Below are 17980 nucleotides of genomic sequence, written 5' to 3'. Positions count from 1 at the left end.
CACTCGGAGGCGCTTTAACAATGGATCACTAGAAGGCTTGCCAGGGCAACTGAGATAAGAGTGTTCTTCATTACTGGAAGAGATTCACTCGGAGGCGCTTTAACAATGGATCACTAGAAGGCTTGCCAGGGGCAAGGTCATCTCTTTAGACTGAGGAATTTAATACCAATACTTCAAACACCCCACCCCACACACATCAATCTCCACCACATCCCCATCCAAGACACACACCCTGGAGTCCAGGATCACACATGAATACAACTGGGCTTATTGGATCCACAATAGTCCCAGATTTAGAGCCATGCTATAATTAGCCATAATTTGTGCAATTCCAAGACTGTTTAGGGACCAAAGTATACAGAAACAGACTATTATTTACATTTAACCCATTTAGACCTAAAACACATTCTAATAATGCATTATATAGCCTGCATATGCATTCCCAGTTTCAATGGGTTAAGAAAGAAAGAAAGAAAGAAAGAAAGAAAGAAAGAAAGAAAGAAAGAAAGAAAGAAAGAAAGAAAGAAAGAAAGAAAGAAAGAAAGAAAGAAAGAAAGAAAGAAAATAGTTTCGGCCCAAAGTGGCTAAGATAAGTGAATGTTTTAGATTTAAGAGCGAGCTTCACGCAGCTACTTACTTGAGCTAGTAACAGCCGGCAAGTTGAAGATCTCTGTGCCTGGTTGTGCATTTCCTGAAAGACACAGTGGTCATTTCTATTAACAACAATAAATACAAATGTCTGTCAAACTAAAATGAAGGAAAGAATGCAAATTTAAGTCAAGTTGCCATTGTGTACCCAACTACCCATAACCCTATTCATCTGTCATTCAGTGACTTAAGAGAAGGAATTAGCAGAATTCAATCACCATGTATGTCTTACATTCAAGTTCAAGTTTCAAGTTTCTTTATTAGTTGTCATACAGAAGTACAGAATACTTTTATATAAAATGCTTCTTTCTGTTTTGCTCCAGAGATTGTGCTAGATAAAAATAGATAAGTATAAAATAAGTATAGTGAGTATAAAATAGAAGTCAAGTACATGCATATTATATTACATCTAATACTGTGTGAGTTACATCAAATGATGCATGCAAGTTAGTTTAAGAGAAATACCTCTCGACTTAAGAATTCATAAGGTTGAGGACAGTCCAATCCATATTTATCAACACCCATAACTCTTTGACAACAAACCACAAAACTAACAGTGAATAAATATATAAATAATAATAATAATAAAGAATTTGTGGAATTTTTGTTGTTGTCGTTTTTATACCAAAATGTGCTTAAATTGTATTAAAATCTTACCCTAATGCCTAAAAATAACTGCTGTCATCTTTATCATCCTCCCCAATTCATTCTCTATGGAGCCGCCGCAGATCATACATCTCAATGGCACCATAGGAATACTTAGTTACTTTCCACCACTGGGAATATGAGAAGAATTATTTTTTTATCTACTTTTTCTCCCCATTTTTCAATTTTTCTCCCATCCCAATTTCGTATCGTCCAATTCTACCCTCCCCTGTCTCAAACGTTGTTAGGCCATGCCTCCCACAAGCCGGCTGCAATGTGGACGAAGCCTTGCATCACGTGTCCCCTCCGGTACTCGAGGAGGCAGCCGTCGCATCTTTTCACCTGTCTCTCAGCGGCGGGGGTCTGCGTGGGAGGGACACGCCACCCCCGTCGCTTCCTGATTCTACTGCGCGGGCGCACCAACCGACCTGTAGGAGTCGCTGTCCACAACGTCCGATCCCCACCCACCAGCTTCCCACCCCCTAATACTGCCAATTGTATTAGTATGAACGACCAGCCAAGCTGGTAGCAACGGCGAGAGCTGGGCTCGAACCCAGCATCTCCTGCGTTGGTGGCAATCGGCTTGCCCACTGCGCCACCTAGCCGCCAACATGAGAAGAATTCTTAAGAGCGAGTGGCATTCCTGTTTTCAGCAGAGGAAAGAGCATTAAGGAGGAGGAGGAGGAGGAGCCCACTTACCAACATCAGAATCACCGACACCAGAGGAGTTCAACTTACGGAAGATCTCCTGCTTCTTGGACTTCACCATGGGGGAGGTGTTCTCCAGCTTGGTGAAGAAGGAGGGCAGGTAGCTGACGCTGCCCGGGGAGCGCGAGTCAGTCCTGGAACCCAAGACACACAGGGGTAAGAGTGTGGGGCAGGAGAGGCTGAGTGTGGGGGGCAGGAGAGGGTGAGTGTGGGGGGCAGGAGAGGGTGAGTGTGGGGGGCAGGAGAGAGGGTGAGTGTGGGGGGCAGGAGAGGGTGAGTGTGGGGGGCAGGAGAGGGTGAGTGTGGGGGGCAGGAGAGGGTGAGTGTGGGGGGCAGGAGAGGGTGAGTGAGGGGCAGGAGAGAGGGTGAGTGTGGGGGGCAAAAGAGGGTGAGTGTGGGGGGCAGGAGAGGGTGAGTGTGGGGGGCAGGAGAGAGTGAGTGTGGGGGGCAGGAGAGGGTGAGTGTGGGGGGCAGGAGAGAGGGTGAGTGTGGGGCAGGAGAGGGTGAGTGTGGGGGGCAGGAGAGAGGGTGAGTGTGGGGGGCAGGAGAGGGTGAGTGTGGGGGGCAGGAGAGAGGGTGAGTGTGGGGGGCAGGAGAGGGTGAGTGTGGGGGGCAGGAGAGGGTGAGTGTGGGGCAGGAGAGAGGGTGAGTGTGGGGCAGGAGAGAGGGTGAGTGTGGGGCAGGAGGGAGGGTGAGTGAGGGGCAGGAGAGAGGGTGAGTGTGGGGCAGGAGAGGGTGAGTGAGGGGCAGGAGAGGGTGAGTGAGGGGCAGGAGAGGGTGAGTGAGGGGCAGGAGAGAGGGTGAGTGTGGGGCAGGAGGGAGGGTGAGTGAGGGGCAGGAGAGAGGGTGAGTGTGGGGCAGGAGAGGGTGAGTGAGGGGCAGGAGAGGGTGCCCCACACTTGACTTAGTCCTAGCCCGCGGTCTCACTGTGTCAGATTTGACCGTTTCTCCTTATGTTCCTGCTCTTCCAGACCACTACCTCATCAAATTTCAAATTGATTGATTGGTTTCTCGCCCAGATAGTGTAGAATCCTACATGAGCCGTCGTATTAACGCCTCCACTGTCCCAACTCTTGTTAAATGCCTACCAGACACCCTCTCTCCCTTCCTCTCTTACTCTGGCCCCATTGATCTCTTCACAGATAAACTTAACACCACCCTTCGTAGCACGCTCGACATTGTCGCTCCCCTTAAGCCTAAAATGAAACGTGCTCCGCAAAAACAAACTCCCTGGTTTACGGAGGAAACTCGCACCTTGAAAAAGGCATGTCGCAAACTTGAACATAAATGGCGTTCGACCAAACTCGAAGTGTACCGCCTTGCCTGGAATGATAGTTTAACATAATTACAAAAAGGCACGCTCACTTGCCAAAACCTCATATTTTTCCAGGCTCATCTACGAAAACAAAAACAACTCGAAGTTTCTGTTTGATACTGTTGCAAAACTTACTCGGAAACAACCAACTGCGCTAAAGTATGCGTTCTCGGCTAACAAATTCATTAAATTCTTTAGAGAAAATGTATTTCATAAGAGATGAAATTGTTGGCTTACTCAAGAATCAGAGTCCCTCCCAACCTCTGATGCCATACGCTACAGTATGCTGCCTTGAAAACGTCTCACTTAGTGTCCTCTCTAAATTGGTTGGTGCGGCTAAACCCTCAACCTGTTTGTTTGACCCTCTTCCAGCAACTCTCATCAAAAAACTCTTCCCAACTCTAGGCCCTGCCCTACTCAATTTCTTAAACACTTTGTCTACTGGTGTGGTGCCCTTGGCCTTTGAATCAGCTGTCATTAAACCACTACTTAACAAAACCGAACCTCGACCCTTTAATCTTGAAAAAAAGGCGTAACTTTTGCACACAACACCCTCTCTCTACTACTTGACCTTACTACTAGAACCCACCTCACCCCTGCCCACTTTGACAACCTAGGATGGCTTAGAGTAGATGACAGAGTACAGCAACTTGCAATGGGCCTGGTCTACAAGATACACTACACCACTAAGATACCCATCTACATAGGGCTGGGCGATATGGCCAAAAATGATATCGCAATAAGGATATCGATAACAATATCATATCACTCGATATCGATAATTATCGATATTGTTATAAGTGACCTGCACCAGGGCAGTTTTAAAACCAGAGACAGTGGACAGACTTGTCTTTCTTGCCTGCAACTTAAAGTAATGGCGTTGCTTGTCCAAATGACAATACTGACCAAATTGAGATTTCTTTTTCTCTTGTCCATTTATTTAGTTTGCTTTCTAATTTAAAATACAGTTTGAAACAGTCTGTACACAGAGCTAGTCTCCAGTCGCGAGTCACAGTGCACATGTGCGGTGGTTTGTCCACCAAAAAAGCACCAAAAGATAGAAAAGAGCCAGAACTATTCAACTCCCCTGGAGCCACAGCCAGCAGAGAAGCCGGTTTACTTTCGCTTTCAAACCAGCTGCAGCCTGAGAACTGGAGTGTGAGGAGCTGTAACACTAAAGATGGCAGCAACGACAAAGAATTGCTGCAAAATAAACATACATCTGTTGTTTAAAAAAATATATATAATACTTATAACAATATCGATAATTATAGATATTGAGTGATATGATATCGTTATCGATATCGTGATATCATTTTTGGCCGTATCGCCCAGCCCTACCCTGATGTAAACAAGACGAAAGTCTTTCTCTGGTCTACATCCCCTTAACAATTGTGTGTATTGAGCCGTACTGTATTGTACCCAGGGGAGGAAACTAACTTTTTGGCTTACCAGCCAACTGGCGAGTATATGATTTTTTTTACCAGCCAAACTGATTTTTTACCAGCCATAAATAAATCGCTAATTGTGATAATTACTTCTTTCTATGTCTTCCATCTAAATAGATTTTCAATCATAGTAATAATCACACCGTGTCTCTACTCTTTAAAATATTTATGACCATAAAACATTAATAAGTGTCTCTACTCTTCACAATATTAGCATAAAACATATATTAATCACACCGTCTCTATCCTACAAAATATTAGGATATCACATATTAACATGAAAGAGGGAGCTATTCTGGACTGGGTTGGGCTGAACTGGGCAGTGAAAGATGCTGGGCTGGACTGGGTTGGGCAGGGAAAGTTGGGCTGGTCTAGGTTGGACTGGGTTGGGCTGGACTGGGCTGGGCAGTGAAAGAACCAAGCATTTCACTGTAATGTAATAGCTAAATAAAACAACTTGAACTTGACTTGTTACATTTGCACTCTGGTTGGATGCCAAACGTATTCTGGTTGTACACTGTACTTGTGCTGTATGATGACAATACATTGGAATCGAATCTCATGTCAACGCTAGGGGTTCAGCAGGTGTATTCTGAATGACAAGTATGACAACATCACCGTTGTGAAGGGCATATGGGCGAGTGGTGATATGGGGGAAAACCCGGTAATAATAAAATGTCACTCGGCTGCATTTAAGCAAAGCCGCTCAGTATAGTCCACTATGTTGAACGCGCGTTATGGTAGCTTGTTACATGCTAGGTAGCTAGCCGGCTAATGCTGGTTGACTTGAGTGAGTGGAATCGTTAGCCTCACACCCACTTGTCATTCTCACCAGACTCGAAGGAGACGTGTCGCGTGCTGTTGTTCGCCCCCATGTCAGACCGCACTGATATCCGAAAGCGACGACTCTACATGCAATTATTTTCATTTACTGATGTGTTTTTGTCTAAGTTTGTCTACGTTGTCAAGCAGGTGACAGGAGTCTGTAGGGCCGCACGCAGTGGTCTGTCCACTTCCCCTAGATGGGCGACATCTTCTAGAAAACGAGTGTTCATTGGAGGAGCTTAGAGCGCAACGATGATGTTCATTGGCTATGGATTATTATGAGGCGCAAATGGGAGAAATCATAAGGGGGGAGTCAGAGTTCGGCTTGTGCCAGTGAGCAAATCAGCAGAATGATTTTTTTTGTTTTGTTTACTACTCGCCAGTGTGGCGAGTGCTCTTCATGAATCACTCGCCAAACATAAATAATACTCGCATTTGGCGAGTAAAATGGCCTAATTTCCTCCCCTGATTGTACCCATTCTGCAATCTGTTATAATAACGTTTTCAATCAATCAATCAAACTCTACACGGTGCATCTCTGGCGGTACCTGATCTCAGAGGTGTCGGCGTCTCGCCTCTGGAGGGCCGGCCCGCCGGTGTCCTGTCTGTCCAGACTCTGGTAACTCTGGGGAGGGGAGATGGGCTCGTAGCTCTCCAGCGACCTGCCCCCTCGCTCTGGAGACTTACCGGGCCTGGATGGACGGGGGGAGAAATAGAGAGAATAGTGGCAATCCGAGGGTGAATCTGTCTAAAGGAGAAGAGAAAACTTCAAAGAGAGACTTGGTCCAGGCGGCTGGGTGGCGCAGCGGACAAGGTGCTCGTCACCACCGCAAGAGACACTGGTATCGAATCCGGCTGTCAGCGTTGCCTCCGGCTTGGCCGGCCGTCATACTGGCTCAATTGGCAGAGTCAGCGGGAGGGAAGCAGGTGGGGTGGTAATCTGGTCGTTGTAAACAGCGACTCCTACAGGTCGGTCAGGGCGCCTGCACAGCGAGGGAGGGAGATGGTGAGGGTAGTGTGACCTCCCACACGTTACACCTCACCAATGAGAGTCCGCGCTGGCAGGTGAAACGAGGCTGCTGGCTGTCTCCTATGTCTCGGAGGAAGCATCTGATAGACGTCAGGGCTCCCTAGACCGACCAGTGGGGGGCACATGCGAGCAACGACCAGGAAGGGGAGGGGGGAATTGGCATAACGACTAAATTGGGATGGGAGAAAAACACAGAAAAACAGGAGGAGAAAAAAGTGGATACAAAAAAAAAGGAGACTTGGTCCAAAGTAAAATACCGGAGCACATGGATATAGGACAATAAACGGCATTAGAGAATAATGTTTTGATAAAGTGAACTGTCCTACATCCGTGCGCTCCAGTATTATTATTACAATTTTTTACTTGGGACCAAGTCTTTGTGAAGTTTCTCCTCTCACCGGATGGACCTGCACTTCCTCTTTACGTGTTTGTTAGTCGGAGCATGTGAAACGTAATCTACCATGAATCTGACTAACTTTGTGGAGTCTTCCAGGGCATATGGTTGGGTGGGTGGATGATGTACCTGGCTCTGGGCTTGTCAGGGGCATTCTCTGGGGATACTCTGCTGGGGGGTCTCTGGTGTTGAGGGGCCTGGCCCTGGTGGCCCTGGTTCTCCGGACTGTAGCGGTTGGACAACCTGGGCCGACCCGAGCTGGAGACGGTTGGCACCGCACTCTGGAATGTGGTACTAGCAGAGGAGGGTGGAGGCGGGTCCTGATTCCGGGCAAAGTCTTGGGTTATGATGTGCTGCACGAGAGAAAGAGAAAAAACAAACCCAAGAGGATTTAGAACAGACCGTTTCATCTCGATAACAAAAAAACACACGAATGTAAACATTCTAGAATGCATGCTAAAACTACATTTGATTTCCTGTCAGTTGTTGACATTAGCGAACACTGACATTAGCAAACACTGCGACAGGAAATCAAATGTAGCATTAGCCGTTTCCTAGCAACCACATCAAACGTTCCGCTTCAGGCGTCAAAGAGATCCCGTGTGTTTCCATGGCACCTTACCGAAATGTGGTCCGCCAAGGTCATGACCCGGTGGGTCTTGGGAACCTGGGAGTAGCCGTCGGACTGCGAGGAGGGGGGCTGCTGCTGGGCGCTGGGCTGTGGCGGCTCCCCCGCCGACCGGTAGCGGCTCATATCGAAGGCGCGCATGCCAGCTGCGGAGGTGAACCAGACACACACATGTTGTTTCACTTTCAAAGAGTCGGGATGATTGTTATTTCTATTGTCATTATTGTGGTTATTATTATTATTGTCCTGTGAAGTCCTGTTTATTATATTGTGTGTCGTCATATTTTATGTTTCATGTAAAAGAAAAGAAAAGAAAAAAAAGAAAAAAGGGAAAAAAAGTGAAAAGGAGATGGGATGATTGTTATTTCTATTGTCATTATTGTTATTATGATTATTGTCCTGTGAAGTCCTGTTTATTATTATTATTATATTGTGTGTGGTCATATTTTATGTAAAAGAAAAGAAAGAAAATAACAACATTTGATAAAAAAGAAAAGTTGGAATGAGTAGCGGGAAGCGAGGGGGAGGGGCTTATAGACTGTATGCCAACAACAGCAACTGATGTACATCTCGCCTGCGGCCGACAGGAATAGCTCTCCAGCAGTCTGGTGACCAGACAGCCGCTCAGGAGGAATGGTGTCCTCTGCTGCACTCGGATGACAAGGTCGCTGGGGTCGGCGATAACTCATTCAAGTTGTGGTATGTTTACTCCATATCACTAACCCGGCTAAATTTAGCCCTGGATATACAGTAACGCCTATATTCAATCAGCTTTTTTAACAGCTGCGAGTCCATCCGATCTCTATTATAGGCCACCTCTGATGAAAACAGAGATGGAATTTCACCAAATACATGTTCCGATTGTAAAAAGCTAAAATGGAACCCAGGGTTCCCACAGACATTGCAAAAACGAAATTCAAGGACTTTCAAATACTTTTCCAAGCACTTTTTCATTTTAAAAGGGCATTTAAAAGGATACAATTCACTTTTAAATGCGTTTTATTTTTTGAATTTTTATTAAAAAAAAATCTGATCCAATATTTATGGCTTAAAACCAATTTCTGACAATTAGTTACACTTTTACAATTTTATCATGGATGAACAAATCTTTCAATGCGAATGGTTGATTTGAATTTCAATGACTTTTTAGGGCCCTTTCTCACTCACTCTATTCGTTTCTATTTCGTTCCGTTCTTCCCGTACCGAGATCTGATCCGAACTCCCCCCCCCCCTCTCCCCCCTCTAGTTTATGTACACACTTCATTCTGGGTGCGCTCTGGGTTTTGTTTACGGTTTGCGTTTTGAGCTTGTAAGCTTGCCGTAGTCGATGATGTCACGCTCGAAATGTAAACACAGGAAGTGTTCACACGGAGACTGGATCTTGATATAAAGATACAAATAACTAATAAATATGAAGTTATATTTGAACCTTTGTTGTCAAGCCTTGTCAATATAACCCACCCCCCTTTTCTCACGAATGGAACTCTGTTGTAGAGCCCGCTTTTGATCGTTTTGCAGCGTTAACAATAACGCTAAGCTAACGGCTAACGCTAACGTTACTGCAACATACTAGTAACATTGCTCGAGCCTCGCATCGATTATATTGAATGTCATTGATCTACTGGTCGACCGAAAATGTAAACGGGAATGTCTTAACACGACTGCGGACTCTGGATGTTGATATAAAATGAACAAATTGCCAATAAATATGAAGTTATATTTTATCACGAATGGATGGTGTTGTAGAGTCCGCTTTTGAGCGTTTTGAGCGATCTACTGGTCGACCACGGCCGACTTGTTGGGCACCACTGGTCTAATAGAAATAAATGCATTCGAACAATGTTATAGACATAGCAATGGCAAACAAAATTTATGACGTTATGTCAGCACCAGGCGCCACGCCCGTGAAAAGGTACAAGCTCGCAAAGCCACACCCCCCGTTCTCCCGGGACCGACCCCGAGACCACCTCTGCCAGCTGGTCCCGTTCAGCGGGGGGTGAAACGATTCAGCGCCGACTCGCACCCCAAAAGTGGTGAGTGAGAACACTGCCCCCCGTGCTCCGGGACGGTGATTCGATACAAAAGGCTGAGTGTGAAAGCCCCCTTAAGCACCTTGTTAAAAAAATTCTGTTTTCAAGGAATTCCAGGTCTTGACTGTTTTAATTTTTTAATTTTAAATCAAGCACTTTAAGCACTTCAAGGACCTTGTGCGAACCCTGGGAACCTTACGGCAAACTTCAGACAGGGCTTTGTGTTCTAACCTGCTGCTTGTGGTTGTCTGTCCTCCGGTTTGTCCTGTTGGGGTTGGACCGGGGAGCTGGCGGGGCTGATCACTTCTACGGCTCCTCCACTGGGGTTCTCATAGCGACTAGATGACACTGCGGGGAAAAGCGCGCACAAACGGTTCACGCCAAATGCTCAGAAAAAAATATTCGATTTATACTTATCAACAGTAGTCAGGAGTAAGGAGTTCTCATAATATTAGCGTTAGGAGTCCAAATTATCTCAAGCTCAAGACATCTCTTCATGTATCTGACAGACTCTCAGCTGAAGCTCAAGATATCTCTTCATGTATCCGACACTCTCAGCTGAAGCTCAAGATATCTCTTCATGTATCTGACAGACTCTCAGCTGCTGAAGCTCAAGATATCTCTTCATGTATCTGACAGACTCTCAGCTGAAGCTCAAGATATCTCTTCATGTATCTGACAGACTCTCAGCTGAAGCTCAAGACATCTCTTCATGTATCTGACAGACTCTCAGCTGAAGCTCAAGATATCTCTTCATGTATCCGACAGACTCAGCTGAAGCTCAAGATATCTCTTCATGTATCTGACAGACTCTCAGCTGAAGCTCAAGACATCTCTTCATGTATCTGACAGACTCTCAGCTGAAGCTCAAGACATCTCTTCATGTATCTGACAGACTCTCAGCTGAAGCTCAAGATATCTCTTCATGTATCTGACAGACTCTCAGCTAAAGCTCAAGATATCTCTTCATGTATCCGACAGACTCTCAGCTGAAGCTCAAGATATCTCTTCATGTATCTGACAGACTCTCAGCTGCTGAAGCTCAAGATATCTCTTCATGTATCTGACAGACTCAGCTGAAGCTCAAGACATCTCTCCATGTATCTGACAGACTCTCAGCTGAAGCTCAAGACATCTCTTCATGTATCTGACAGACTCTCAGCTGCTGAAGCTCAAGATATCTCTTCATGTATCTGACAGACTCTCAGCTGCTGAAGCTCAAGATATCTCTTCATGTATCTGACAGACTCTCAGCTGAAGCTCAAGATATCTCTTCATGTATCTGACAGACTCTCAGCTGCTGAAGCTCAAGATATCTCTTCATGTATCTGACAGACTCTCCGCTGCTGAAGCTCAAGATATCTCTTCATGTATCTGACAGACTCTCAGCTGCTGAAGCTCAAGATATCTCTTCATGTATCTGACAGACTCAGCTGAAGCTCAAGACATCTCTTCATGTATCTGACAGACTCTCAGCTGCTGAAGCTCAAGATATCTCTTCATGTATCTGACAGACTCTCAGCTGCTGAAGCTCAAGACATCTCTTCATGTATCTGACAGACTCTCAGCTGAAGCTCAAGACATCTCTTCATGTATCTGACAGACTCTCAGCTGAAGCTCAAGACATCTCTTCATGTATCTGACAGACTCTCAGCTGCTGAAGCTCAAGATATCTCTTCATGTATCTGACAGACTCTCAGCTGCTGAAGCTCAAGATATCTCTTCATGTATCTGACAGACTCTCAGCTGAAGCTCAAGATATCTCTTCATGTATCTGACAGACTCTCAGCTGCTGAAGCTCAAGATATCTCTTCATGTATCTGACAGACTCTCCGCTGCTGAAGCTCAAGATATCTCTTCATGTATCTGACAGACTCTCAGCTGCTGAAGCTCAAGATATCTCTTCATGTATCTGACAGACTCAGCTGAAGCTCAAGACATCTCTTCATGTATCTGACAGACTCTCAGCTGCTGAAGCTCAAGATATCTCTTCATGTATCTGACAGACTCTCAGCTGCTGAAGCTCAAGACATCTCTTCATGTATCTGACAGACTCTCAGCTGAAGCTCAAGACATCTCTTCATGTATCTGACAGACTCTCAGCTGAAGCTCAAGACATCTCTTCATGTATCTGACAGACTCTCAGCTGCTGAAGCTCAAGATATCTCTTCATGTATCTGACAGACTCTCAGCTGAAGCTCAAGACATCTCTTCATGTATCTGACAGACTCTCAGCTGAAGCTCAAGACATCTCTTCATGTATCTGACAGACTCTCAGCTGCTGAAGCTCAAGATATCTCTTCATGTATCTGACAGACTCTCAGCTGAAGCTCAAGACATCTCTTCATGTATCTGACAGACTCTCAGCTGAAGCTCAAGACATCTCTTCGTGTATCTGACAGACTCTCAGCTGCTGAAGCTCAAGACATCTCTTCATGTATCTGACAGACTCTCCGCTGCTGAAGCTCAAGATATCTCTTCATGTATCTGACAGACTCTCAGCTGAAGCTCAAGATATCTCTTCATGTATCTGACAGACTCTCAGCTGCTGAAGCTCAAGATATCTCTTCATGTATCTGACAGACTCAGCTGAAGCTCAAGATATCTCTTCATGTATCTGACAGACTCTCAGCTGCTGAAGCTCAAGATATCTCTTCATGTATCTGACAGACTCTCAGCTGCTGAAGCTCAAGACATCTCTTCATGTATCTGACAGACTCTCAGCTGAAGCTCAAGATATCTCTTCATGTATCTGACAGACTCTCAGCTGAAGCTCAAGATATCTCTTCATGTATCCGACAGACTCTCAGCTGCTGAAGCTCAAGATATCTCTTCATGTATCTGACAGACTCTCAGCTGCTGAAGCTCAAGATATCTCTTCATGTATCTGACAGACTCTCAGCTGCTGAAGCTCAAGATATCTCTTCATGTATCTGACAGACTCTCAGCTGCTGAAGCTCAAGATATCTCTTCATGTATCTGACAGACTCAGCTGAAGCTCAAGATATCTCTTCATGTATCTGACAGACTCAGCTGCTGAAGCTCAAGATATCTCTTCATGTATCTGACAGACTCAGCTGCTGAAGCTCAAGATATCTCTTCATGTATCTGACAGACTCAGCTGAAGCTCAAGATATCTCTTCATGTATCTGACAGACTCAGCTGAAGCTCAAGATATCTCTTCATGTATCTGACACTCTCAGCTGAAGCTCAAGATATCTCTTCATGTATCTGACAGTCTCTCAGCTGCTGAAGCTCAAGATATCTCTTCATGTATCTGACACTCTCAGCTGAAGCTCAAGATATCTCTTCATGTATCTGACAGACTCTCAGCTGCTGAAGCTCAAGACATCTCTTCATGTATCTGACAGACTCTCAGCTGAAGCTCAAGACATCTCTTCATGTATCTGACAGACTCTCAGCTGAAGCTCAAGACATCTCTTCATGTATCTGACAGACTCAGCTGAAGCTCAAGACATCTCTTCATGTATCTGACAGACTCTCAGCTGCTGAAGCTCAAGACATCTCTTCATGTATCTGACAGACTCTCAGCTGCTGAAGCTCAAGATATCTCTTCATGTATCTGACAGACTCTCAGCTGAAGCTCAAGACATCTCTTCATGTATCCGACAGACTCTCAGCTGCTGAAGCTCAAGACATCTCTTCATGTATCTGACAGACTCAGCTGAAGCTCAAGACATCTCTCCATGTATCTGACAGACTCTCAGCTGAAGCTCAAGACATCTCTTCATGTATCCGACAGACTCTCAGCTGCTGAAGCTCAAGATATCTCTTCATGTATCTGACAGACTCTCAGCTGCTGAAGCTCAAGACATCTCTTCATGTATCTGACAGACTCAGCTGCTGAAGCTCAAGATATCTCTTCATGTATCTGACAGACTCAGCTGAAGCTCAAGATATCTCTTCATGTATCTGACAGACTCAGCTGAAGCTCAAGATATCTCTTCATGTATCTGACACTCTCAGCTGAAGCTCAAGATATCTCTTCATGTATCTGACAGTCTCTCAGCTGCTGAAGCTCAAGATATCTCTTCATGTATCTGACACTCTCAGCTGAAGCTCAAGATATCTCTTCATGTATCTGACAGACTCTCAGCTGCTGAAGCTCAAGACATCTCTTCATGTATCTGACAGACTCTCAGCTGAAGCTCAAGACATCTCTTCATGTATCTGACAGACTCTCAGCTGAAGCTCAAGACATCTCTTCATGTATCTGACAGACTCAGCTGAAGCTCAAGACATCTCTCCATGTATCTGACAGACTCTCAGCTGAAGCTCAAGACATCTCTTCATGTATCCGACAGACTCTCAGCTGCTGAAGCTCAAGATATCTCTTCATGTATCTGACAGACTCTCAGCTGCTGAAGCTCAAGACATCTCTTCATGTATCTGACAGACTCTCAGCTGAAGCTCAAGACATCTCTTCATGTATCTGACAGACTCTCAGCTGAAGCTCAAGACATCTCTTCATGTATCTGACAGACTCTCAGCTGAAGCTCAAGACATCTCTTCATGTATCTGACAGACTCAGCTGAAGCTCAAGACATCTCTTCATGTATCTGACAGACTCTCAGCTGCTGAAGCTCAAGACATCTCTTCATGTATCTGACAGACTCTCAGCTGCTGAAGCTCAAGATATCTCTTCATGTATCTGACAGACTCTCAGCTGAAGCTCAAGACATCTCTTCATGTATCCGACAGACTCTCAGCTGCTGAAGCTCAAGACATCTCTTCATGTATCTGACAGACTCAGCTGAAGCTCAAGACATCTCTCCATGTATCTGACAGACTCTCAGCTGAAGCTCAAGACATCTCTTCATGTATCCGACAGACTCTCAGCTGCTGAAGCTCAAGATATCTCTTCATGTATCTGACAGACTCTCAGCTGCTGAAGCTCAAGACATCTCTTCATGTATCTGACAGACTCAGCTGCTGAAGCTCAAGATATCTCTTCATGTATCTGACAGACTCAGCTGAAGCTCAAGATATCTCTTCATGTATCTGACAGACTCAGCTGAAGCTCAAGATATCTCTTCATGTATCTGACACTCTCAGCTGAAGCTCAAGATATCTCTTCATGTATCTGACAGTCTCTCAGCTGCTGAAGCTCAAGATATCTCTTCATGTATCTGACACTCTCAGCTGAAGCTCAAGATATCTCTTCATGTATCTGACAGACTCTCAGCTGCTGAAGCTCAAGACATCTCTTCATGTATCTGACAGACTCTCAGCTGAAGCTCAAGACATCTCTTCATGTATCTGACAGACTCTCAGCTGCTGAAGCTCAAGACATCTCTTCATGTATCTGACAGACTCTCAGCTGAAGCTCAAGATATCTCTTCATGTATCTGACAGACTCTCAGCTGCTGAAGCTCAAGACATCTCTTCATGTATCTGACAGACTCTCAGCTGAAGCTCAAGATATCTCTTCATGTATCCGACAGCCTCTCAGCTGAAGCTCAAGATATCTCTTCATGTATCTGACAGACTCTCAGCTGCTGAAGCTCAAGATATCTCTTCATGTATCTGACAGACTCTCAGCTGCTGAAGCTCAAGACATCTCTTCATGTATCTGACAGACTCTCAGCTGAAGCTCAAGACATCTCTTCATGTATCTGACAGACTCTCAGCTGCTGAAGCTCAAGACATCTCTTCATGTATCCGACAGACTCTCAGCTGAAGCTCAAGACATCTCTTCATGTATCTGACAGACTCTCAGCTGAAGCTCAAGACATCTCTTCATGTATCTGACAGACTCAGCTGAAGCTCAAGACATCTCTTCATGTATCTGACAGACTCAGCTGAAGCTCAAGACATCTCTTCATGTATCTGACAGACTCTCAGCTGCTGAAGCTCAAGATATCTCTTCATGTATCTGACAGACTCTCAGCTGAAGCTCAAGACATCTCTTCATGTATCTGACAGACTCTCAGCTGAAGCTCAAGACATCTCTTCATGTATCTGACAGACTCAGCTGAAGCTCAAGACATCTCTCCATGTATCTGACAGACTCTCAGCTGAAGCTCAAGACATCTCTTCATGTATCCGACAGACTCTCAGCTGCTGAAGCTCAAGATATCTCTTCATGTATCTGACAGACTCTCAGCTGCTGAAGCTCAAGACATCTCTTCATGTATCTGACAGACTCTCAGCTGAAGCTCAAGACATCTCTTCATGTATCTGACAGACTCTCAGCTGAAGCTCAAGACATCTCTTCATGTATCTGACAGACTCTCAGCTGAAGCTCAAGACATCTCTTCATGTATCTGACAGACTCAGCTGAAGCTCAAGACATCTCTTCATGTATCTGACAGACTCTCAGCTGCTGAAGCTCAAGACATCTCTTCATGTATCTGACAGACTCTCAGCTGCTGAAGCTCAAGATATCTCTTCATGTATCTGACAGACTCTCAGCTGAAGCTCAAGACATCTCTTCATGTATCCGACAGACTCTCAGCTGCTGAAGCTCAAGACATCTCTTCATGTATCTGACAGACTCAGCTGAAGCTCAAGACATCTCTCCATGTATCTGACAGACTCTCAGCTGAAGCTCAAGACATCTCTTCATGTATCCGACAGACTCTCAGCTGCTGAAGCTCAAGATATCTCTTCATGTATCTGACAGACTCTCAGCTGCTGAAGCTCAAGACATCTCTTCATGTATCTGACAGACTCAGCTGCTGAAGCTCAAGATATCTCTTCATGTATCTGACAGACTCAGCTGAAGCTCAAGATATCTCTTCATGTATCTGACAGACTCAGCTGAAGCTCAAGATATCTCTTCATGTATCTGACACTCTCAGCTGAAGCTCAAGATATCTCTTCATGTATCTGACAGTCTCTCAGCTGCTGAAGCTCAAGATATCTCTTCATGTATCTGACACTCTCAGCTGAAGCTCAAGATATCTCTTCATGTATCTGACAGACTCTCAGCTGCTGAAGCTCAAGACATCTCTTCATGTATCTGACAGACTCTCAGCTGAAGCTCAAGACATCTCTTCATGTATCTGACAGACTCTCAGCTGCTGAAGCTCAAGACATCTCTTCATGTATCTGACAGACTCTCAGCTGAAGCTCAAGATATCTCTTCATGTATCCGACAGCCTCTCAGCTGAAGCTCAAGATATCTCTTCATGTATCTGACAGACTCTCAGCTGCTGAAGCTCAAGATATCTCTTCATGTATCTGACAGACTCTCAGCTGCTGAAGCTCAAGACATCTCTTCATGTATCTGACAGACTCTCAGCTGAAGCTCAAGACATCTCTTCATGTATCTGACAGACTCTCAGCTGCTGAAGCTCAAGACATCTCTTCATGTATCCGACAGACTCTCAGCTGAAGCTCAAGACATCTCTTCATGTATCTGACAGACTCAGCTGAAGCTCAAGACATCTCTTCATGTATCTGACAGACTCAGCTGAAGCTCAAGACATCTCTTCATGTATCTGACAGACTCTCAGCTGCTGAAGCTCAAGATATCTCTTCATGTATCTGACAGACTCAGCTGAAGCTCAAGACATCTCTTCATGTATCCGACAGACTCACAGCTGCTGAAGCTCAAGACATCTCTCCATGTATCTGACAGACTCTCAGCTGCTGAAGCTCAAGACATCTCTTCATGTATCTGACAGACTCAGCTGCTGAAGCTCAAGATATCTCTTCATGTATCCGACAGACTCACAGCTGCTGGAGGAGTCCGAGCTCTGGGAGCCTCGGTCTCGCGAGTCCTTGTCCGAGGCGATCTGCCGCGTGATGATGACGTCGATGAAGTTGGCGGCGGTGATGGTGGTCTTCCCGCGCGTGCGAAGCTCCTCTTCGATGCGCGACTTCATCTGGGGGCCCTTGTCCTTGTTGGCCCCCATGCCGCCGGGCCCCTCCGCGTACCCCTGGTGGGGCTTCCCTCCCGGCAGAGACATGGCACCGTAGGGAGACTGCATGGAGCGCCGGTCCGCCTCCTGCTGCTGCTGCTCGCTGTGGGCCGCCGCCCTGCGAGCCGCGGAGAGCGAGGACATGTCGTCCACCTTGGCCACGTCCATCTGCGGGGCAGAGGCCGCGGCATCCACCAGGGCGGCCAGGGCGTCGGCCGCGGTGCTGTAGCGAGAGCTGGCCTGGGAGGCCGCCGTGACCACGGAACACGTCGGGGGCCTAAAATAATGAATAATAATAATTAGGGATGTTCGATATTGGCTTTTTTACTGATATCCGATATACCGATATTGTCCAACTCTTAATTTCCGATACCGATATCAACCGATACCGATATATGAAGGTCCCCCCCCCCCCCCCCA

General features: G+C 45.8%; 1 protein-coding gene across 3 annotated transcripts in view; it reads right to left on the bottom strand.

Moving 5' to 3' along the window:
• The window catches only part of ncor1 (nuclear receptor corepressor 1), a 237585-nt gene that overhangs the window by 12743 nt on the left and 206862 nt on the right, over window positions 1-17980 (bottom strand). For 2 of the 3 annotated variants that reach the window (XM_084320851.1, XM_084320853.1), the window contains 7 exons: window positions 17374-17837; window positions 9903-10019; window positions 7636-7787; window positions 7143-7366; window positions 6138-6281; window positions 1993-2135; window positions 638-691 (listed from right to left, as the gene is read on the bottom strand). In XM_084320851.1, the coding sequence (XP_084176977.1) occupies window positions 638-691; window positions 1993-2135; window positions 6138-6281; window positions 7143-7366; window positions 7636-7787; window positions 9903-10019; window positions 17374-17837 (1298 nt within the window). The remainder of the gene's footprint in view (window positions 1-637; window positions 692-1992; window positions 2136-6137; window positions 6282-7142; window positions 7367-7635; window positions 7788-9902; window positions 10020-17373; window positions 17838-17980) is intronic. The other variant, XM_084320852.1, reaches the window with a different exon arrangement.

This window comes from Notolepis coatsorum (assembly GCF_963971535.1).
Source record: "Notolepis coatsorum genome assembly, chromosome: 8".
Lineage (NCBI taxonomy): Eukaryota > Metazoa > Chordata > Actinopteri > Aulopiformes > Paralepididae > Notolepis > Notolepis coatsorum.
The sequence above is the reverse complement of the archived record's forward strand: the minus strand, read 5'-3'. Positions and strand labels throughout refer to the sequence as shown.